Source organism: Myotis nattereri, assembly GCF_964212035.1.
Source record: "Myotis nattereri genome assembly, chromosome: X".
Classification (NCBI taxonomy): Eukaryota; Metazoa; Chordata; class Mammalia; order Chiroptera; family Vespertilionidae; genus Myotis; species Myotis nattereri.
This window is the reverse complement of record NC_138078.1, coordinates 7758133-7783109: the sequence shown is the minus strand read 5'-3', so window position 1 is coordinate 7783109 and position 24977 is coordinate 7758133. Positions and strand designations below refer to the sequence as shown.

General features: G+C 39.6%; 2 protein-coding genes across 3 annotated transcripts in view; one reads left to right on the top strand and one right to left on the bottom strand.

Moving 5' to 3' along the window:
- Positions 1-18116, bottom strand: part of BMX (BMX non-receptor tyrosine kinase) — a 52400-nt gene extending 34284 nt beyond the window's left edge. The window contains exons 1-6 of the mRNA XM_081080955.1: positions 18108-18116; positions 11771-11917; positions 10319-10423; positions 8815-8896; positions 6561-6680; positions 2368-2432 (exon numbers count right to left, since the gene is read on the bottom strand). Coding sequence (XP_080937081.1) covers positions 2368-2432; positions 6561-6680; positions 8815-8896; positions 10319-10423; positions 11771-11917; positions 18108-18110 — 522 coding nt within the window. The 5' untranslated portion in view covers positions 18111-18116. The remainder of the gene's footprint in view (positions 1-2367; positions 2433-6560; positions 6681-8814; positions 8897-10318; positions 10424-11770; positions 11918-18107) is intronic.
- A 5112-nt stretch (positions 18117-23228) lies between these two features.
- The window catches only part of PIR (pirin), a 79220-nt gene continuing 77471 nt past the window's right edge, over positions 23229-24977 (top strand). The window contains exon 1 of one of the 2 annotated variants that reach the window (XM_081114971.1): positions 23229-23493. The gene's annotated coding sequence lies outside the window, so the exon portion shown is untranslated. The remainder of the gene's footprint in view (positions 23494-24977) is intronic. The other variant, XM_081114972.1, reaches the window with a different exon arrangement.

Sequence of the window (24977 nt, the reverse complement as noted above, 5' to 3'; positions counted from 1 at the left end):
AATCAAAACAGACCTTGGTCACTGATTTGCCTGACTGATAATTTTCAACATGTTTCCCAAAGAATTCCTTGCCCTAGACTAGATGCAATGGTGTCTGGCTCCTAAATTATACTTTGCTCTTAGTTGTGTTTAAAACAAACTTTATTGGAATATAATTTACATACCATAAAATTCACTTTTTATAATTCAGTGACTTTTAGTAAATTTATCAAGTTGGGCAACTATCACTACAACCCAGTCTGAGCACATTACTATCACCTCTGTAAGATCCCTAATGTCCTTTTATAGGCAATCCCCATTCCCATCCTGGCCTCAGGCAACCACTAATTGACCATTTGTCTCTATAAACTTGTAGTCTGGACATTGCTCTTAGTGTTTCATAAGGCCATAATTTTTAAGCTTCAGGACTGGAGCATGCATCCAAGACAAAACAGCAATGTCACTGATAAGAAAAAAACACACCCAAACCTTAATAATTGTATTAGTTTCCTGAGGACTGCCAAAACAAATTAGTACATATTTGGTGGGTTAAAGCAACAATCTGTCACAATTCTTGAGGTTAGAAGTCCAAAATCAAGGCTTCAGCATGACCATGCTCCCTTGAAAAGCTCTAGGAGAGAATCTTTGCTTGCCTCTTTCAGCTTCTGGTGGTTCTAGACATTTTTTGCCCTGTGGCAGTATGACTCCAATATCTGCCTAGGTCTTTAAATGGCCGCCTTCTCTATGTATCTCTATGTCTTGTCATCTTGTAAGGATAGCAGCCATTGGATTTATGGACCATCCTAATCCAGTATTATCTCAACTTAGTCCTTAACTAATTACATCGGCAAATAACTTGTTTAGGTCACAATCTGACCTGTTATATGTGATGCTATCTCCCACATGCACCATTTTAGTGACTATATATATGCTTACAGGGTGAACATAAAATCTGGGGGACACAATTCAACCTAATATAATAAGGTATTTATTTTTGTCCTTCATGTTGGTTCACAAAGATTATATTGTTTTTACTTAGAAAGATAGAAGTAGTGTGTGTGAATGTGTGCAACTGAAAATAAGTATCCAAGACACCATAGAGCTGATGGGTGGGTGGAGATGCTCCTTTAATTTCAGGTGAACTTCCAGAGAATCACGGGGAGGCCATGTTATGTCTCTTTTGGCATTTGAGGAGGCTGATGCCCACCTGGGGAAAATAAAAGCAGGAGGCCATGGCTATGAACTCAAGAAAGCAGAGCACAAGGAGAGCAGCACCCTGCACTGTGAGAGCAAGCCGCATACAGTTTCACTAAGTAAAGCATCCAAGGTTTCGTTTGTTTTTCTGGAGGTCAACTTCACCCCTGGGAGAGGGCTGGCTGGAAGCCACCTTGAAAACTCTGCTCAAAATTGGTGAATTGACCCAGCAGAAAAGTTGGGGGCTAAAATCCCAAGAGCTAAGAGTCAAGACATTTCCTCTGTCGTAAAACTACATGTTCCCAGTGGGAAACCCAGAAAAGTCCCCCATAAGATAAAGAATTAGCATTGGAAAAGCCGCCACTACCAAAGCCCCTAAAGCAGGACGTCCTCTGATGCAGACTTGAGCTAGGTAAAGGAGAAAAGTTTTAACTTGCAAAGATGTTCAAAGTTGAGTGATTATAGCAGGGGTCCTCAAACTTTTTAAACAGGGGGCCAGTTCACTGTCCCTCAGACCGTTGGAGGGCCGGACTATAGTTAAAAAAAAATAACTACAAACAAATTCCTATGCACACTGCACATATCTTATTTTGAAGTAATAAAACAAAACGGGAACAAATACAATATTTGTATTTGCATGTGGCCCACGGGCAGTAGCTTGAGGACCCCTGGATTATAGCATTGGATGGGACAAGTAGAGGCTATTCTCATGACTACTGGTAATTGGGAAAATTTATATTACCTGAGAGTGACTAGAAGAAAGCCCACCGAGTGGCTTTGAAAGGATAATGGAGAGAAAAAATTATGTTGTTTTCTGCTAGTGCTCTATGTGGCCCCTTTCCTTCACCAGATTTACATGAGGCAGTCTTGGCCATGCTAGTGGTAGTTCAGGAATGATACCTAGTAACAGCTGCCTGTTATATGTGATGCTATCTCCCACATGCACCATTTTAGTGACTATTTATGTGCTTAAAGGTTAGAAAAAGGCCCTGTTATTAAATCTAAAAATACAAAATGGTTAATGGTTCTGTATTTGAGTTCATTATTTGACATTGCCATTGCTATTGATGATGGTTCAGTTTTTCTCTCTTTGTTGGCAGTTTGAAGGAAGTCTATATTTTCTAGTCTTGAATCTGGCAACTCTTGATTTATTTACTAAATCCTGATCGTGAGAAAAATTAACTGTTGACTTACCATTCTGTCTGGGAAGGCGGGAATTCTCAGTTTCTCTTCCTTTGTTGCAATGTGCAGATCAGCATCTGAAAAATAGAACCAAGTAATATCAGAAGTAACTTTAAATAAAACAAAGCAAAAGATCTAATGTTATGATTCAAACGATCTAGCTTATGTAATAATACTGCAGATTAAATAAATTTAGACACAACATCTTGAGTTATTGTTGCTTTCCTGTATAATACCCAAATGAAACACCACTCCCCACCATCATCAGTATTCTCCAAAAATAGATAAAAGAGTCAAGTTCCTCTAAGTCCTAAAAACTATTTATTTATACCAAATTTCCACCTTGTATTTGAGTAGCATATATCTAATTGCTTAGGAAGGACCTGTGACCCTAGGATTCAGATTCACGTCCAATTCATCTTTAATTGACTCATACAAGATTCTTATAAATAGCTGATTTATTAATGAAAAAACCTGTTTTATTCATTTTTCTATTCTTATGATAATTGTTGGTTTCTCTTTCCTCCCACACATATAGATAAATATCCAGGCAGTGAATGTGAAGCTATTATATGCCTTATAAATGGGGTGGCCATGTGGTTTATTGACCAAACTGGAACATTCCTGACCGTGATAAGTAGGCTTTTAATATAATTATACCAGGTCACCAGATGTAGAATGAGACTGTCCCAAACAAACTGGGGTGTATGGTCAACTTTTTCCTAGGACACGTACCCTGGAAAGAGGGTGGCCCAGGGCATTTTGGAGACAGAAGGAAGCAAAGACACTCAATCACTTCCTTTATGTGCCCATGAAGCTTTCCTATAACTCAGCAAAGGAGTCAAGATAGTAAATTACACTTGGACAGATAGACAGTATTACAGCTGCTGGGAGACAGAATACTTCTATATTCTGCAGTTTCTTCCGAGGCTGGGGAAGAGCCTGTGGCACTTAGAACATATGGCAGGTGGCATCCAGCTGGAGCTTAGAAAGTTAATCCAAAGGCAATGCGTTCTCTGGCCTTTCTCCTGATCTTCCCCGGGGAGTGAAGGCAAGGTCAGAGTTGGAATCTGTCCTGCTGGGTAATGATACCAGATCATGGACAGAATAATTGGGGGAAATGATTAATGCTGTAAGGAGACATTATTCTTCAGTCCCTCACAGTGGAGGGAAAATCCACATACAGTAAATTCTGAATAGTTCATTAAATCACTATAATTCAAGAGTATAAAGGGCAATGTGATCTCATTAAGATGAATAAATATTCATTGTGTAGTCTAATTGAAATGGAATACACAATGCATATTAATTCATTGATTTTGTTGTAAAATGAGCAGCAGTAACATTAACATTAACATAATTGTCAGGTGTCAATACTGTTATAAAGTGAATGTGGGGTTGGAGAACCAAGATGGCGGCATAGGTTAACGCCGGAGTTTGCTGCTTTGAACAACTACTTCAAAAGTGAAACTAAAAGACTGAACGGACATCACCCAGAACCACTGGAACGCTGGCTGAGTGGAAGTCCTACAACTAGGAGGAAAGAGAAACGCATACGGACACTCAGAGGAGGCTCAGTGCTGAAGTCAAATTCTGAGGTGCGGAGTGCACGGAGGGGCTGGCGGCGGAGGGCGTGGTTGGCGTTTTCAATCGGGAGGGAGTCGCAGACTCTGAGCTCCAGATCCGCTCGAGTCTTTAGGGACCCAGACTCAAACGGGAGAAGCGGGACTGCCTGGCTTCGGTCAGAGCGAGTGCAGCTTTCTCTCCGAGCTTTGCAGCGGGTGCTGGGACTCAGAGAGGCAGAGCCCCTGGGGACAGGACTGAGAGCCGCCATAACTGCTCTCTCCGGCCCACCCTGTTGATCCTGTGCGACCCGCCCCGCCCAAGCCCTGCACAGAGGCATTTGCCGGATAGCCTCAGGCAAACGCCAGATTAGCACCTCCCTAGAGGACAGAAGTTCTCTCACTGCTGACACAGCTGATTCTCATAGCCACTTGGCCTGGAGGTCAAACCCTCCCTGGAATTAGCTACAACAATCAAGATTTAACTATAAGACCATGAACAAAGACCACTAGGGGGTGCACCAAGGAAGCATAACAAAATGCAGAGACAAAGAAACAGGACAAAATTGTCAATGGAAGATCTAGAGTTCAGAACCACACTTTTAAGGTCTCTCAAGAACTGTTTAGAAGCCGCCGATAAACTTAATGAGATCTACAAGAAAACTAATGAGACCCTCGATGTTATATTGGGGAACCAACTAGAAATTAAGCATACACGGACTGAAATAACGAATATGATACAGACTCCCGACAGCAGACCAGAGGAGCACAAGAATCAAGTCAATGATTTGAAATGCGAGGAAGCAAAAAACACCCAACCGGAAAAGCAAAATGAAAAAAGAATCCAAAAATGCGAGGATAGTGTAAGGAGCCTCTGGGACAGCTTCAAGCGTACCAACATCAGAATTATAGGGGTGCCAGAAGATGAGAGAGAGCAAGATATTGAAAACCTATTTGAAGAAATAATGACAGAAAACTTCCCCCACCTGGTGAAAGAAATGGACTTACAGGTCCAAGAAGCGCGGAGAACCCCAAACAAAAGGAATCCAAAGAGGACCACACCAAGACACATCATCATTAAAATGCCAAGAGCAAAAGATAAAAAGAGAATCTTAAAAACAGCAAGAGAAAGAAACTCAGTTACCTACAAGGGAATACCCATACAACTGTCAGCTGATTTCTCAACAGAAACTTTGCAGGCCAGAAGGGAGTGGCAAGAAATATTCAAAGTGATGAATACCAAGAACCTACAACCAAGATTACTTTATCCAGCAAAGCTATCATTCAGAATTGAAGGTCAGATAAAGAGCTTCACAGATAAGGAAAAGCTAAAGGAGTTCACCACCACCAAACCAGGATTATATGAAATGCTGAAAGGTATCCTTTAAGAAGAGGAAGAGGAAGAAAAAGGTAAAGATACAAATTATGAACAACAAATATGCATCTATCAACAAGTGAATCTAAGAATCAAGTGAATAAATAATCTGATGAACAGAATGAACTGTTGATTATAATAGAATCAGGGACATAGAAAGGGAATGGACTGACTATTCTTGGGGGGGAAAGGGGTGTGGGAGATGCGGGAAGAGACTGGACAAAAATCGTGCACCTATGGATGAGGACAGTGGGTGGGGAGTGAAGGCGGAGGGTGGGGCGGGAACTGGGAGGAGGGGAGTTATGGGGGAAAAAAAGAGGAACAAATGTAATAATCTGAACAATAAAGATTTAATAAAAAAAAATAAAGTGAATGTGGATAACATTCCATATTGTCTGTGTGTGTTACAGTTTATAAAGTTTTATCACACAGTTGATCTCATTCAATTCTTTAAAGCCATAGTAATCCAAGCAAATTTTGTTCAGGCTGCTAAAACTGTTATTACTTATTCACAACTTCATATCATTAAACAATGGTAAACTAAAATATATAACACTGTTTCATGTAAGTATCCTGGTGAAGGAATGGGACTCAAGAGTGCAAGAAGAAAATAACATAATTCTCTCCCTCCATTATCCCTTCAAAACCACCCCGTGGACTTTCTTTTCTGTCCCCAGATAAAATCTCAGGTAGATTTCTCTAGGAATATAACTCTGGATAGAAACCTTTACTACCTCTTCTGATGTTATTAAGAAATCAACAAACATGTAGAGGATAGCAAACCACTTTAAATATATATCTTAAAACTTGGCCATCCATCATTGTGTTATATATGGTGATTAAAAGTTTTACTTAAAATGTTATACATTGACATATTTTTAAGAAGAATTCTTTTTCAGTTTATGATTTAATTTATGAACCATGGTGATATGTTCACCATGTTCTACCTATTTGGAGTTTATCTTAAACCAGGAAGAATTAAAGGAGGGAATAAACAGCTTGATTTATTATTCAAATTTGAAAAATATTTCTCATGGAATAAAAGAATGACAGATGTTAATATTGTTATTATTTTAATAAACATTACCCAATTGACCCTAGAATTAGATTTCATTTGCCAGATAGCATCTGTGTGGCTGAAATTTCATGATGCCAACCAAAATGGCACACCTTGTTTTCCTGAACTGGCGAGCTGTTTTGGCTTGTGGCAGATTTGCCTAATGGGGCACCATCTACCCAGGGTCCACCCAATAGAGGGGTCACCTTACATGCTTCCCAGAGAGTACATCCCGGGGCCGCTTTGCAACTCTGCTGGCAGCACAGGAACTTCCCGTCCACGAAGAACCCACTGTGGTACTTGATCAGCAGGTGGGGGTTGCCCCTTATCTCTGGGGAGCAGGCAGGAAGAAAACACATTCAGTAAGTGCTTTTATCAAAGAACAATGAAAACATCATTTTTCCAGCAACCAGGGTAAGAGCAAATGGTTCCCAAAGGATATGTCTTTCACTTAGAAGTTAAAAAGCCCAAAAGAAAAATCTAACCATGTGTATAGAAAGAACAACTCAATAACTATATCAGCTTTTAAAAAAACTAGTAGAAAATGCATATACAGATCAGCTTGGTGTTAGGATTTTAGAAATACATTCATAAAGGTAGTAAGCGTGTTATAGCACATGCATGTTGTGCTCTTGTAGCAGAAAGAGACTGAAGGGTAGGACTAGATATTAGCAAAAAGAAAAAAAGGTTGTAATAAGTGTATATATCCCCCCCTTTTTATTTTGAAACATTTCAAACATACAGAAAAGTAGCAAGACTGGTACAATGATGTCCGTATACCTATAGCTCTCTCTATATATCTATTTAGATTTTATTTTATTTTTTAATTCTTTATTGTTAAAAGTATTACATAAGTCTCATTTTTCCCCATTGACCTCTCCCCAGCCATCCCCACCCCCCAGCACTTTATATTTAGATTGTAAATTATTGTTATATTTGCTTGACCATTTGAGAGCAAGTACAGATATTATGACCTTAGTAATGTCACTCACAAATACTTCAGCATGTAACTTCTGTTAACAAGGACATGCCTTTATATAATCACAATGAAATTATCAAATTCAGGAAGCTTAACACATATACAATACTATTACTTAATATATATTTCATATTCAATTTTTTCTCATTGTCCCCATAATATCCTTTTTAATCATTCATTTTCTTCTGATCTAGGATCCAACCCAGAGTCATGGCATTTAGTTATCTAGTTTCCCTTGATATAGAACAGTTTCTCATTTTGTCGTTCATGACTTTGAACTGTTTCCACTAAGGACTTAATGGTTTATGGGGCTACTTTTCTAGGAATGTGTGCATATTTTAAAACCCATGGAAACAGGACAAAGAAATCCAAAGAAATGAAATTGTTAGAGTGTCTACAGCAAGCTAGTGTCTCTCAAAACAGCAGAGAAACCTACAAGGTCTTAGTAGATAATAGTTCAAAAAGAAACTCTAGATGGGGAGGGTTGGTGCTACATGTGGCTTCAACTCTTTCCATCTTGATTTTTTATTCATCTTAAGGACTTCTTATTTTGATCCCAAGGGAATTCTGCTCCTCCTTTATAACCCTGACTCAAGGAAGTGTATGGAGAGAATAATAACCACTTTGCTGGGTCATTGAGAAATGTATGTAAAGTGTCCAGCACAGTGTTTGGCTCAGAGTAGGTGTTCAATAAACAGTGGGCTTTAGTAATATTATTCTCTTAGTTTAACTCAGCTCAGCTTACCTGAAAAGCCTGGCATTAAAAGAAATATCACTAAGTGCTAATGAGAATTAAAAATAAATTATTATTGAAACCACAGCAAACAAAAGGAGTTAAGTTTAGAAAACACTAGTTTCTGACCTTGAACTTTCCCAGAAGCCTAGCATATATACTGTATTGGTTAAAAAGTTGGATTTGGGTAATTGAATTGTGAGTTTTCCATTGCTAGGTATGTGACATTGGCCATGTCTCTTTCACTTATCTGAAAAAATGGAGACTATATGACCCATTTTCACAGAGTTGTCAAGAGGGTTACCTAAGAAAATGTTTTACAAGTACTTGATACAATAGCTGGCAAATGATAAGTGCTTAGTAAGTGTTAGCTATGACTTTAACTATATATCCAAAGTACAGTAACTATAGGACCTGACATAACCCCAGAAGGACCTAGACTAGACTTTGCCCTGGAAAGGCAAGCAAAGTGGGTGGGGAGCAGGTGGCCTGGCTTCCTCCAAGCTGCTGGGAAGGACAATAGCCAGCACTGTGCAGGGCAGGGAAGGGGCAAGAAGGGTATCTGATACCCAAGCTTCCCCTATGTAACAATGAGAATGCAAAATGAGGACAAGCATGGCATATTCTCTGAGGTTGGTAGGAAAATCAGTAGATTTTGTCTTGGCATTGAGTCCTTTCACTGTCCTGTGATTCTTCCACCAACCCTCAAAAGAACTCAATTGATGACTCCCTTTTATGGCTGTTTAAAATTACCATTTTGTAATGCTTTCAACCACTGACTTCGGCTCTCTTCATTTGATGCATAGACATAGAGAAGCCCATCTTTATAGACAATCTGGAAAGGAAAAGATTTAGTGCATTTAGCTATAATTGCATCATAGTTCACTGTGGTGCAACTGCAAATTTTCTGTTATCCAAAAGAGACCTTGAGTTTGCTTATATAATATCCATTAGCTCTGGAATTAGGTAGAAAAAAGTCTAGTTATTTTTATCCTCCACCTTTCAATGTGTTTTATCCAAGACACCTCTACACTTTGGAAAATCACAGCAGAGAATTAGAAAATTATAAAATGTTAGATATAACAGATGTCTTAGTGTTCTGGTCTATCCACCTACCCAGTGCATGACTCCTTTTACAGCCAGTTGGAAAATGTTTATCTGCTGTATTCTTTTTTTTTTTTTAATTTCATGAGGCCTTTTATTAAAAAAAGGTAAAGACTGGTAATACAGCACATATGCTGTATAGTTAGAGGGATATCCTCAATATCTTTTCTTTATTTCTTTTTTTTATTGCTTAAAGTATTACAAGGAGTATTACATATGTTTCCTCCCCCCACCCCCAACATCTGCTGTATTCTTAAAAATACTTTCAGGGATAGAATGTCCTTCATTTCTACTATGCCATCCTCAACAATTTTCATATAGTCTTATCATTATACAGTTCATGCTTATTGTGAGTAAAAATATGTCTCCCTGGAACTTATCTCTTTGAGTCATGTCCCACTCTAACAATCCTCAGCATGTCATTTTTCTATTCTTTAAGACACTTGCTTAAATGTTTGAGGATTACAATGTCTCCCCAGATCTTTCTCTAGTTTACTCACTTTTGTGGGGAAGTAATACAGACCATTTGTTAAACACCTACTTCCTAGATGCTTTAATACTTTAGTCCTATTTCAAATTTGTGAAAAAAATTGATTATGCCCATTTTTCAAGTGAAAAATAAACTCAGAAACTGAGTATGTTGTCCATGGTTACACAAGTACAAGCAGTGGCTAGGAGCTCTGTGGGGCTCCAAAGCCTGTGTCCTTTAAGTACTTCATACCCCTGTGATACAAATTTGAAGCATCTTCCATGAACACACACTTCCCTGGTTTCTCCCAATTGGGTAATGATCTTTTTTAAATCTGGAAGGACAAATTGTTCAGCAATCAGATTATTTTATTTCATTTTTGGCCACAGTTTTTTTTATACTAGCACTGGGTAGTCTGAACAATGGAAGGGTAGTCCATCTGCTTTTACATCAGAAAGATAGCTATTCATGATATAATAAAAGTAGGGCTTGACTTAATTCAAGCCACTTCCTAAGGCTACTGTAGGCACACTCCCACCTCCTATCTAGAAATGTTCCAAGCCTTGTTATTGTCTTAGTGAATCATTTTGCAGTATCTTTATTTATCCCCACTATATTGAGTTCATAATAGAAAATATTAAAAGAAGAGCCATCCATCCAATGGAATGTTGCCTCCCCCCTTACCTGAAATGGGTACTGTCTCTCCACAGGGGTCTGCTCCTCAAGATTGACTTTCTCCACACATCTGATGTTCTTAATATCAATTGATCCTTTTCTGCTACCTCTTTTCTGAATTAAAAAATATATAAGATGCTTCATGTAATACACAATGGTGCACAAAGAAAAGCATAAACTTAAGGTTATGCTTGGGAGGAAGATTGGGAAATGGGGTGGGCATGTGAGACTCATTCGAATTCTTCTGTAATAGACAAAATCCAATGACAGCAGAATGTATTTTCAAGTATGGAGACAAACTCATATATGCCTCCCAAAGCAAGTCTTTAAACAGCACTTCATAATTTTGTTTGATAATCTTGAAACACATTTCAAATCATCTACCATGTGGTTAATCTACTCAGGGAGGGTGGGTGGGAAGAGATCAACCAATGAACTTATATGCATTTATGCATGACCAGTGGACACAGACAATGGGGTGATGAGGACCTGGGCGGGGGTGGGGGCGGGGAGGGTTGGTAGCATGCTGGAAGAGGTCAATGGGGGAAAAAGAGGGACTTCCATAATACTTTCAACAATAAAGATAAATAAATAAATATAAGATAAAGTATAAAGATAAATAAATAAAATAAAAAAGATTTAACTCCAGAAAGCATCTTCATTTTGTTTCAATTTTATGACAGTATTTCAGTTTTTTCTACTTTAGAGAAATAGCCTGTTTTCCAGCATTGTGCTAGGTAGGATCTTTCACCTTCAGCACTATTTGAGGCCAGATAATTCTTTGCGGTGGAGGCTGTCGTGTGCATTATAAACTGTTTAGCAGCATCCCTGGCCTCTACCCAGTAGAAGTCAGTAGCACACTATTCCCACCAATTATGGCAACCAAAAATGTCCCTAACCATTGTTAAATGTCCCCTGGGGGGCAAAATCACCCTCAGTTGAGAAACACTCTTCTAAAGTGATTTGCAATTTGTCTTTATAAAGTTAGCCAATGGTTGTGTGTGTGTGTGTGTGTGTGTGTGTATGTATGTATGTTTCTTTTTTACAGAAAACAAATAAAAGGTTTATTGCCTTTAAAAGGCTTTTCTGTCTATAACTTTCTTTTCTTTCTTTATTGATTAAGGTATTACATATGTGTCCTTATCCCCCCCCAAGACCCCCCCTCCCACTCATGGCCTCACCCCCCTGGTGTCTGTGTCCATTGGTTAGGCTTATATACATGCATACAAGCCCTTTGGTTGATCTCTCCCCTTACCCCCAAAAGGTAGCCAATGTTTTAAAATCATTTTTTCTTGAATTAATTACACCTTGGTTAAGAAAAGACAAATGTAATAATTGAGTGAAAGTTGATCTCTACTGTGTAAGCTAAGAAACCTGATATTGTTTCATTATAATTAAACACTTTATGGAGCCTTAAGAAAAATAAATAGTATAATAGCAATGGAATAAATAGGAACTCACCATTTTGTCATATTCATAATAGGAGAGGCTTGTTTTGGTCAAAACAAAAAGCCGCTCTTTGTAATTATTTGGTGACATTTTCTTCTTTTGCTGTGACCTTTTGAGAAGAAGTTCTTCTAGAATGGATTTTGTATCCATACTGTCGTCCTAAATAGAATAATTAAAATGAGTGTTTGCATCATCTAGCTAGGTTCTCTTTTACTTTCATAATTTTTGTTCCACTATTTTTCATTCAAGGATAATATAAATGATACAGTTTTAAACGTTGGACTTAGATTTACAGAGGAAAAATAACTAAGCAGGCTCTTAAGTAAACACACACATGCACATTTTTCCTACTGCTTTGGCTTTCACTTTTATAAATATGCTTAATTTTTATAGCATTTAATGCATTTTACTCATCTTACTCTAGACCAGTGATGGAGAACCTATGACACGTGTGTCAGAGGTAACATGCGAATTCATTTTTTTGGTTGATTTTTCTATGTTAAATGGCATTTAAATATATAAAATAAATATCAAAACTATAAATATTTGTTTTACTATGGTTGCAAATATCAAAAAATTTCTATATGTGACACGGCACCAGAGTTAAGTTAGGGTTTTTCAAAATGCTGACACGCCAAGCTCAAAAGGTTAGCCATCACTGCTCTAGATCATAAATTCATCATCTTCATACTATCCTGCAGACCACCTCATCAAAAATCTCCTTATTCCTTGCCCAGCCAGCATGGCTCAGTGATTGAGTGTTGACCTATGGAACAGCAGCTTATGGTTCAATTCCCTGTCAGGGCACATGCCCGGGTTGCGGGAGGCAGCTGATCAGTGATTCTCTCTGATCACTGATGTTTCTATCTCTTTCCCCCTCTCTCTTCCTCTCTGAAATCCATAAATTTTTTTTAAATGTTCCCCTTATTTCTTGAGCATTCTATAGGCATTTGTTGAATTGAATTATATAGAATCAAACTTTTAAAAATTTGAACTCCACACAGCTCACCATATCTGAAGTAACTGATCAACTGAAATTTCTCATTTCTCTCCATTAAAGTGACCAGTTGTTTGACCAAATTATCCAAAGCACTGTGAGACTCTGACATCATTTTAAATAACACCCACAGCCCCTGATCATGATCAAATCTTTAATATAAAGGACATGGGTTTACTTTTCAATATTTCTGAAATAAAACACTTAAAATGATATCAAAAGAGATTTAAAAACTAAAAAAATGTACTTTATTAACTAAAAACACAATTTTTCTTCCCAAACCATGTAAAACATAAATATTTTCAGGAAATAAATTTATTAATTTTCTGGTTCTAAGATTATTGCTGCCACCCTTAGTCTGATCATGAAAAGTACTGGTCAGCAGTAGGGCACAAGAGAAACTTTCTTGTGTTCTTTGCTTTGTGAAATCACATCATTATTAGCAGTCACACGTCCAATGGTTACCATCTTTCTTTCTTTATTGACAATTTGAAGGTAATTAACTTTACTCACCTTACGTTGGAGAGGCTTGAAGTGTGCTTTAACTTTAACTCTGAAGCTCTAAGCAAAATGGAACAGCCCTGAGGCACCATCCCTCATATCCCCTCTGATTATGTCAGGGTCATGTATTAGAAGGTATTTGCATCCTATTTATCACTCTGGATCAGGAAGCACCCACATGGGCGTTGCTCTGTCTGGATGGAGGCAGATGCCAAGTGAACATGTCTAATCACTAATGGGAACTTCCTACTGGCCCAGGAATATGGTGGGTCCATGATGGCAGGGAGGTGGGAAGAATGGGAGACTAAGGAACACAGCTTGGCATTGAACAAACCATGGTCAGGCCCAGCCAGCTTCTGTCCTGACATGTACCATGACACACCTATTTTTCACCTTTGTTTCTATTAGAAACTCTACACATACGTCTGTTCAGATGAGATTATTTTCTATACCCAAAGTCCATGGCCCAAAGAGAATTTGTTTGAAGACTTATTGAAAATGTGAAGGGTCTGCTTTTTGTGAGTTAAAGTCCCTTTTGGGCATACTTATAGGGCACTTTTGCCTTTTACATTTAAAAATTGACTAACAAAGCAAAAAGAGGAAACTATGAAAATTCTTATCAAATGTCTTTTATATTCACAGCTAATACATTACTCCTCAAAGCCAGAGTGCTGGTTATCTAGGTCTGGTTAGTAGAATAGAAAGATTACTTTTCAAAATATTTTAGATGCTGAATCAATTTGTAACAGTAAGAACAGTGTTTTGAAAATGCAAATCCCAGTGTCCAAAATAGTTCTCAGTCTTTCCCAGTACTGCATGATGATACACACACTTTTGTGTTCATAGATCTTTCGCATTCATCACATTAAAGATAGTGTTGGGGGTAAAGATAGTGTTGGGGGAATTTTACCTAAAAAATTAATATGGTGAGTCACAGAAGTCACTGACAAATGAAATTCACAAAGTTGCTTCTGTCTATTGAAGGGAAGAACACATTCTCCAATAAATCTCCAAGGATTTATACATGTTGTTGTGTCTAAAGCAATATAATTTGTCAGATTTCAACAAAATTGTTCGTTCTAAAATCCTGTCCCTTTGTGAATTATTTTTCGCGTTCATTTAAAAAATTGTGTAATATATGTTTATTCTGCAAAGCCAAGAACTACAGACAAGCAAAAGGAAAAAACCATCAACATGTTGGTAAACATACCTTTAGATTTTTATCAAGTATATACATGCATGTGTTTGTTTTTTAAAAACTGAGTTCACAATCTGGCCAGTGGCTCAGTTGGTTGGAGCATTAGTCCATGCACCAAAAAGGTAAGGTGTGGGTTTGATTCCCAGTCAGGGCACATACCTAGGTTTTGGGTTTGATCCCTGGTTGGGGCTTGTTCAGGAAGCAAACGGTCTCTCTCTCTCTCTCTCCTTTCCCTCTCTTTAAAAGAAAATCAATAAACATGTCCTCGGGGAAGGAAGGATTTTTTAAAAAAACAACTATGAGTTCACATACTGTGTATATGGATCTGTAATCTGTTGTTCTCATGTAATAAGCACTTGGAGCCACATGTCTTTGAAGTACTTCAAAATTCCATTCCCAAAACTGGATTCTCATTCTTCCTAAAAAACTTGAAGAACCCTGTTTAGGTGGCTCATACTTTTGTCATCTCCAGATGAGTTTCCTCTAAGACAATACCTGGTTCCTGCTCAAGTTTGGGCCTACCTTTCTCCTTCTATTTGCTTTTGTCTCTTTCTTGTATTTCTCTGTTCTATATTAGCCTAAATTCTAAATTGAAGACATTTCTCTAGTCTCCCTTGGTTTAGGAGGTGATAGTGAATGATGACTGATTTTTAGAAATGTAATCTCTCTTTACTTGTATTAGGACAATAAGTCAACAGGGCTCAGGTATCACTGTTGACTCAAATGCCTGTCCAAAGACTAGCAAACATAGCTCTGTGTATCCTTATTTAAGGGAAGTTCAGTTGGGAAGGTAAAAAAAAACACATTCAAAATAAAATGAGATCTTAAAGCTAGTCTGTATTAACCAGAAAGCTATTTCCATAGAGGAACTGGTAGGATTTGGCTGGAATCATATTACCAGCTACATAAAATAGACACATCAATTTGCCTGCCAAATAGCCCAAGCTACCTATTTCCATAAGCACATGAAACTAGAAAGAGATTAAAGTGCAGGGAGGGTGGCAACATTTAAAAAAAAAACTTGACAGAAATCAATATAGTATTCTATAAGAAAGCTAGCAACCATTATATACCCTATAATATACATAAAGATGCATGCTGAATTAACATGACTTGGAATCACTAGAGTTATTTAGTATTTATGAGAAAATGATATGAGAGTAAGGAACTTAACTCTGCAGGTCTATTCAGCACACTTGAATTTGAGCCTCCAGTGTGCTTGGAGTGACAATGAACGCTTGAGAGCTAGGTTTCCCAGATGGTTAAGATGCAAAGTTGCTGTGGGGTGGTAGACTCAGAATGCGTGGAAGAGGTGATAGTACTGTCATTTGTGAGCTGTGTCTCCCTGACAAAGCCTCTTTCCTGCTACAGATGTCAGTTTTCTGATCTGTAAAATGAGATGGGCAACAGCTCTTTCACTTTATGTAACTTAAATGAGAAATCTTATGTGAAAATACCAGGCACACTGTGCATACCGAATCATGATTTAAAAAGAAGGTGGAAGGAATCAACTCACGTGCTAGAGCGGAGTCTGTTGTCTTTGCTATAAAAGGCTCAAGCAAGGGATTTTTTTTCCCCTTAAGATAATCAAGAAAGATGTTATGGAATGACAACATTAAAATTGGACCTTGAAAGATATGCGTGATTGTAGTAATAATAATCCTAGCTAACATTTAAGGACTCACCATGTGGCAAGGCACTACTTAAAGCACTTTAAAAATATGCTTTCAGCCTGGCTGGCAAGGCTCAGTGGTTGAACCAAGAGGTCATGGGAAATTGAGGACCCTGTGACAAACTTATCTTCAAATATTTGCCCCAGGCCAGGCCTGCTTACCTTCCTGCTTAATAACTGAACAAAATATGATGGTACATTAAATAGGAACAAAAAGCTTAACTCAGAATCTGGTAAGTTGGTTCAAAGTGTAACTTTTAAGATGCTGGCTAAAGACAAATACCAGCTCCACTGAACCTGCCAAATGACTATTTCACATGATGTTATGTAGGAGAGAGAAAGCTACAATTGTCTTGGCATGATATAGACAGAAATCCTTTAACATTGACATGCAAGTTCTCAGCATTTTGAAACACCATATCTTAATTGCTCCAAAATGAATTTATGAAACCAGATATTTTAGGAAGTCCATTTTGCACAAAGAGGGTGAGCATTCCAATGCAATTTTTGTTGGAGCTAAAATTTGCATTAGATATGAAATTCACATTTGGTGTCTAAGCCCTTCCTTCTTTTCAGCCACCTCTTTCCTTTTGCTCCCTCCCCTTTGCCAGGGCACTCCTCTGGGGACCTTACTTACCAGAAAAAACAAAATGTGATAGATCTATGTCCTAATGCTTTATGCTGAATTAGTTTAACACATAGCACTGCTAAGGGAATACAGCTTGGTGTGTGCAATAGCACCCAGCTCCGGTGGGTTCAAATCCCTGCTCTGTCTCCATGCAACCTGCCATGTTACTAAACCCTGCTAAACCTCAGCTTCCCCTTCTTAAAAGGAGTAAAAAAAATAACCACCTCAAAGGGTTAGGAGGAGTCAAGAGAAAATGTCGGTAAGATGCCTAGCACACTAATAGATGTTCCAGAAACCCATCATCACTCCATAGGCAAAATTTTAAAAGGTCCATAGCAAAGTTTAAAACAAAATGACCCTTATAACCCTACCCCCAAGCTCCTGGGGATAGGAGATAATGGGAGCCAGGAAGAGTCCCCATGTATTTGCTAGTCAATAAACACCTACTCTGCAGGTCTGTTACCATCCTTCAATCCTGGAACTGGACCTTAAAATCAGGTTGAGCCAGCCCTGTAGTGACTGTGTATTTGTGCCACCAGAGTTCTTATGAACCAATGTAAGATGCTACTTAAAATGTACTCCCTGGACTGGCAGCATCAGCATCACCCGAGAGCTTCTTAGAAATGCAGAGTCTCAGTTCCCACCTCAGAACTACTACATCAGAATATTACTGAATTTTACGGAGACCCTCAGGTGATCTGTGTGCATAGGAGATTGTGAAAAGCACTGTCCTAGACGACATTATAGCATACTGTTTTTAAAAATCCAATGAAATCATCACAGTCCACAAGAAATTTCAAAAGTATATGGATGTGAGCACACCTCATCAGCTTAGGGTTCACCTCCCTCACATCTTTCTATCTCCATCTAAAATACCCATTAGTCTCTAATTTAGGGAGGCTTTAGGAACCTGAGAACAAATATTTGTAGCTGAAATAAAATTATAAAAACAAAGAAAGCAAAAAGAAGGAATGAATAACATTTATTTGCCTTTCAGAAGCAGTTATAAAGCCAATATGAAAAGTCACAGAAAGGCAATGCCTAAAAAATAATGAGAAAAATCAGAGGAAATAACAGAAAGCTACATGGAGCTAGTAGTGATATACACATAACTTGACAGCTACCCTGAACACGATTCTGAGCAGGTGAAGGGTGGGGGGGAGACAGAAGGAGAGAATTACATGGTCCCATCCAAAGTCCCAGAGGAACCCCAGCAATTTCAAATTAATATTTTTTGTACTTTTTAAGGCTGGCTCCCCAAATTTTGTGAACTTCAAGCTCTACAACACCCATATTCGAACCTGTGTTCCTGTAGGATATGACATTGCATAGCCATTTGCCCCTTAAACGCACCATTTTGGCTTGTTCCGATGCCCGGTCCACCGCAGTAAAGTCAATCTGCTCTCGCAGGAACACAGCCTCAGCTGACCTCCTTCCAGCAGCAGCAAATTGTCTCACATTTTCCCTGCTGCCGGGTCAGAAATGGCTACATTACTCAGTGCCCCCAAAAGGTTTATTGTCCTGCAAGGCCTTACACAATCCCACAGGAAACCGCGCTCAACACTTAGCCAACACTTGTTGATCTGATTGAATGCAACAAAAACGGAGACAAAAGCATATTTCTTAAAGGTTCCAACTTTGATAACCAGGGCTCCTGCTTTCCCCAGGCAGCTCTTGGGTACATGTGATAACCCGGCCTTTGTTTATAGAACTCAAAGCTGGAAAGGACAAAAAAATATTTCTGCAAAACCCTACTCTGACTCTGACTTCTCTCACATGAGTCAGGAAACCGTGAGGTAACGCCAAAGTGTACAGAGGCTAAGCAATGAAAACTTCAACTCAACAATGGATAAAGGGAGGTGCTTTGTCATCTAGCTATTTATGCACCTCTCTACCCATCCATCTGTCCACCTAATCGGTATTACTACTACTACTACTACTACTACTACTACTACTATTACTACTACTAATTTTAGTGCAAAGTAAGTTGTTGGCATCAGTATACTTCATCCATAAACACCACAGTGTACAAAACATTAACTAGGGGTTAATTCAAATTAGCCTTTATTTTAACTCCAATACTATGATCTTGAAAGCAGTTTTCATTTGGCCAGAAGACACAACCTTATAAAAACTGAAAAATGAGAAAAGTTATCATGGTCACTGAGATAATAATCAAGGGAATCATTCACCTAAATTTCTCTATTTCCCTGGTTCACAGATGAATTGGCCTTTCAGGGCTGAGAGTGTTGTGCTTGTGATGAATTCTAGGAAACTTCTGTTACTTAAAAGAAAGACTCATAAGCCATTCTTTTCTGGCACACTGCAAAAAGCACATGGGAAAGACAGGAACACAGTTATGAGTTTTGTACAACAGATGATTACATGCAGCTTCTGAGCCAGAACCATGGTCGATGGAACAAACCAGGTCTGTGTAGATTGCTCTCACAAGACTGGAAATGGGAGTCACGTATCCCCATCTTTTCTGTATATATTTGGGTGTCCTCAACCACCAACACATTAATGGCCTTCATAAACTAATGTTTACAAAATAATTAGTCCCAGACTTAGAGCTAATTGATTTCCTGGGTTCAGTGAATTTGTATCCCTAGTATGGAACTGTCCAGAGATATTTGTCATTTAATGAACAGTAGCTACAGTGCCTTAGGAGGCATGTCACCAAAGCCTAATCAATCTGCAAGAAAGAATGTTTTAGTTTACTGCTTGAAGGAGAAAAAAACGTTGCAAATAATGAAATGTCCAAGATGTCCATATATTTCTATAAAATATATCTTTGAGAAGAAAGTCAGTAAGTCATACAGAAGAGGAAAAATGTATTTTTTGAGTAAAGAGGAAAAAAGGTCAAATAAAATCTGTTGATTAGGTATCTTTAAAGATTATAATGCTGTAATTTGGAATTATTTAGGGAAAGCTCTCTTCATTGTCATTTCAGCATGTAGTTTTCTTTGTTTCCCAGGGTTCCCAAGACCATCAATGGTCTATTTACCCACTCATATATCCAGCTGCCTGCTTTACATCTCTGTCTGGGTGGCAAATGACAGTGAGAAAAGTGCTTAAAGCTCTATGTCACATTTCTCAGCTCAAAAGTGAGTCCTCCTATAGTGAAATGTGACATGTCCCATATTCTATTTGTAAAAATTTGTCCCCTCCTAACTTTGTTTTTCCTCACTTTAAGTCTTTTAGTTTTTCAGGCCTGACAATGCATGCCCTTGGACTTGGCTTCTACCTGTCACTGGATTCTCAAAGAGAAGAAAGGGAAGCTCTTACTCCTATTACAGTTTCAAAGGTGGAAGGAATTCTGAGGCTCAGAGGCAACTTTAAAAAGGTGATAAACTGAGAACCTCCAAAAGAGTATTACACATCCAGTATAGAATGTACAGCGAAGTCATTCTCTCCTGTTTTCTTTTATTATGAAGTTGTCCCTGTGAATGCTACTTATAACAGAGGAGCCTTTTGGGACACCTGAACTTCCAAGGTTAATGCTATGGCCTGTGGGATTCAACATTTAATCTCTCAAGTCTAGTTTAATAATTGTTGATCTTGCCCAGCCGGTGTTGCTCAGTGGTTGATCATCAATCTATGAACCATGAGGTCATGGTTTGGTTCCTGGTCAGGGCACACGCCTGGGTTTTGGGCTCCATTCCTAGTTGGAGGAGGGGGGAATGCAGGAGGCAGCCGATCAATGATTCTCTCTTATCATTGATGTTTCTATCTCTCCCTCCCTCTTCCTTCCTCTCTGAAATCAATAAAAATATATTTTAAAAAATAATTGTTGATCTTGCTGGATTGCTAGTTGCCCTGGTAATAACATTTAATTGGATACCTCTGCTTTCTAATAGGGTAAATATTTGTAAGAGTTTTCCTTTAGCCCAGAGAGCTTTGAAAATCTACCTCATCTCTCCTGTCATATAAAATCATATTTTCCAATTATCACGAAACAAATGACTTGGAAACAGAGTGGCTTAAAATAACCATTTTTATTTTCTCACAATTCTGTGGGTCTGGAAGTGGAGAAGGACCAGTTGGGTATTCATGTTTCATTAGCTGGGTCAGCTGGGGCAAGAGGACCCATTTCCAAGATGGCTTCTTTGTCTATATATCTGGGTGTTCATGTCCTTGGCCTCTGTCTCTTTATTTACATGGCATTTCTTCCTCCAGGACCTCTCCTTTATGTAGCATGGGCTTCTCTTAGAATGGTAGTCTCAGAGCCATTGCTCTTCTTACAAGGTAGCTGGTTTCCAAGAGGCAGGAAGCAGAAGCTGCCAGGCCATTTCAGAATCACACCCAGAATTGGCACAGTGTCACTTCTACCATTTTGCATTGGTAGAACAGCTACAAGCCCTGTCTAGACTCAAGAGGAAGAGAGGTAAGCTCCGCTTGTGATGGGGGAGATTATCAAGGTCACATTGCAGAAAAAGTCATGTCTGATGGGAAATACTGTTGGGGCCACCTCAGGAAAATAGAATTTTCCAAAGGATGATAAACAGTGACTGGTTAACAATTGGTAAATGTAATGATTACTGTGTCAAACATCTCACCCAGACTTGAAGGGACAGAAAGGGAAGTTTTCCCAGAGGGAGTGATATCCCAACTGAGAGTTGAAAGATGAATGGGGATAAGCCAGATCAGTAGAGAGAAAGTTCCAGACAGAGTCACAGAAAGCCAACAAGAGAGAGAATGCACATCCCCAAACCTAAAAGAAGTTCAGCATTTCAGCATGGTGGAAAGAGGGGATGCCTCTGTGTGTGTGTGTGTGTGTGTGTGTGTGTGTGTGTGTGTGTATGTGTGTCAGTTTGTCCTTTAACAAGTGTGGAGGGTGAGGCCAGGTTAATGACATCCTAGTATTTTCTCTTGAGGAAAATGAAGATTTTAGGCAGTTATTCCATTTCCCTGCGACTTGGAGAATGGATTGGCCAGTGATAGGCCTGAAGGCAGGAAGAGTGCAGTGGCTAATAGAGAAGATGGACGGTAGCAATCAAATTGTGAAGGACTGTATGCATTTAAGAGATTGAAGGCAGAATTCATAGGATTTCAAGATGAAAAAATGAGAACGCTTGTGTTTCAGGCTCAGGCATCTGGCTAAATATTAAATTTGGGGGGGGAAGGAAGACAGAGCATTTACTAAAGATTGCAAAGTGCCAGATAGAAAGCCCATGCTTCTATTTTATTTGGAGTCAGTTACAGACGTAAGTAAATGATGATATAAGGCACATTATTTCATGGCATTTTTAATGCTTATGTGTATTATTTAATTTAGCTTGAATCATCTAAGTAAGGTGGGGAGGGGTTTTGAGCCCCACTGACGGAAGAAATCCAGGGGAAGGTCCTTGTTCCACTACTAACCTCTTTTAGAGCAGGGATCTGCAAACCAGGTCTGCGGCCACACCTGGCCCACTGTCTAGTTTTCACTTAGCCTGCGAGCTAAGAATGGTCTCTACATTTTTAAGTTGTGGAAATAAAAAAATGAAAAGAGGGATAATATTTTGTGACAAGTGAAAATAATATGAAATTCAAATTTCAGTATCCTTATTAAGGTTTCATTGAAACAGCCACCCATTTCTGGTATTTAGAAGACAGAAACATACCTGCTACCCCTGGTTAAGAATCCTAGCAATGTAATCTCACTTTATATAAAATCCAATGAACAAAAAAAACTGATGAACAAAATAGAAACAGTCATGGATACATGAAACAGACTGACAAATGCCAGAGGGGAGGGGTGGAGGGAACTGGATGAAAGAAGATGAAGGGATTAGGCAAAGAACATATATGCATAGCTCAGAGACACAGACAACAATGTGGTGATGGCTAGAGGGAAAGGGGGTTCAGGGTTGGGTGAAGATGGGCAAAGGTGGGGGGTTTGGGGACATGTGTAATAGTGTCAATAATAAAAATAAAGGGAAAAAAAAAAGAATCCTAGCAATGGATTAAAAAAAAAAAAGAATCCTAGCAATTAACTAGATCCCTTCACTGGCTTCTGTAACTCCACCTTCCCCCTGGGAAAACTCTCCAATGCCTCCTCCTACTTCTTTCTAAGTGGCAAACAGCACGCAACTTATTTATGTAACAAACGATTGTGTAGTGCTAGGGACCTGCCAAGCTCATTTCATTTTCATCACACCTGTAAGAGGTTCTATTGTATGATCATCAACATCCCCATTTTACAATGGAAGAAACAGTGTCTGAGCCGCCTGCAAAAGGTCACAAGGCTAACAAGTGGTGGAGCAGGATTCAAACCTGGACAGTCATGCTCTGTGGGTTGTATGGCAAGCAGACTCCAGTTTAAGAGAGGTTTCCTACTGAGTCCATCTGGGACCTTCACCATAATCAGGGCACTTCTCAGGCCAACACATTCCTCTGAGGGTCCAGTCCCCCCCGCGCCCCCCCCCCCCCCCCCCCCCGCCTCCCCTCCCTCCACTTCCGGCTCAGGGGCGCATCTCTCCCAGGCGGGAGGGGCACAGAGGCCAAAGGGCAGCAGAGCTGGCAGGGGGGAGGGAAGGGCGGAGCGAGAGCCTCTGCAAGACCACGTGTCAATGAGGAGTATCGCCCCTGCCCAGGCCCTGTGAGACCTGTGAACTCCTGCCTCCCGCCTCTCTACAGCAGCAGCGAAGTGCTGAGTCACGATGAGACGGGTTCCTCCGCGCGCTGCACGCCTCCTCCCTGCGCTCCAGCGCACTGCCGGAGCTCACATTGCTGCACAGACTCTAGCTGTCGCCATGTGAGTACCCGGGTGCTCACTGGGCGGGTGGTGGGGCGCGTGGGGGGCAGGGGGGGGATGCAGGGCAACAGGGATCAGCACCCAGCCCATCCTGCTTCTGATGCCTAGGGAAGTCTCAGAGGGAGATGACTAGAGATGCTGTGTAGTACTTTGCAATTTGGTGAAAGTGGTAGCCAGCTTTTCTTTCTGAATTCTAGGAGCCTGGAAGGACCCAGAAATAGTCTAGATGGAGTCAAAATACTTTTGAATTGCTTGTAGGTGATTATTGTTCGTTCTGTACAGCTTTGAAGCTTGAGAACTTCTGTTTCTCACAGTCCAGCACCCAATAAATATTGATTACCTGCTCCTCTTAGTGAGCCTTGACTGACAGGGGAGGGGAATTTCCAGGTAGAGTGCTCAGAGCACTGACTGCCCTCCTTTGAGGTAGGCAGTCTTATCACTCCTATTTTACAGATGGAAAAACTGAGGAAGGAGAGAATTAGCAGTTGGCCTTAGGCCACACAGATGATACATGGGGAAGTTGGGATGCAAACCCAGGCTGTCTGGCTCCAGGGTTTATGCTCGTAAAGCATCAGTTGGTTTGAGTGGGAATCTTTGAAGGAATGGATTATATTTCTCTTGAAGAAGAGCTTTAGGGATTGAAGTTACTATCTGCAAGCAAAGAGGAAAAGGGATTTGTTCTGTGCTTGGTCCTGAAATCCTGGATGCATTGCCAAAGGTACCTTCTCTAGGAATTTCCTGTGCTCTTGAAGACTTCATGAGAAAGCCCAAAGATTTCTTGCCAGAAATGTTGGTCCTGGACTTCAGGGATAGATGGGTCTTTGAATTTGATGATGACCCTCAAAGATCCCTTTCAATGCCACTGTCTTCAGCATCTAGAGCAGCCGTGGGCAAACTACGGCCCGCGGGCCGGATCCAGCCCGTTTGAAATGAATAAAACTAAAGAAAAAAAAGACCGTACCCTTTTATGTAATGATGTTTACTTTGAATTTATATTAGTTCACACAAACACTCCATCCATGCTTTTGTTCCGGCCCTCCGGTCCAGTTTAAGAACCCATTGTGGCCCTCGAGTCAAAAAGTTTGCCCACCCCTGATCTAGAGAGTCACAGGCATCTTGTTTTTTTTTTTCTGTGTTCCTGAGTCACCATGTGAAGCTCTCTCAGCCTGGGGGGGGGGGGGGGAGAAAAGGGGAGAGCAGTCTGAGAAATTTCAATGAGGTAAAGCAGATAAAGTGCCCATACTAGTATTGCTAAACCTTGTAGAAGATGGCTGTAGGATCATATGAGATAACAGTAGTAAATAATTAGTAACTGGGAACCAAGTAAGTATTCAAACACATTCGTTCACCATCATGACTGCTGTTTAAATCACCTAACCCACATCTCATACATAGGAAGCAATCAATAAATTAGTATTTTGGGCATGATTGATTTTAATATCCTTTATTTTGCAGTCCTTAGCTGTGACTTGGGACTTAGTGAC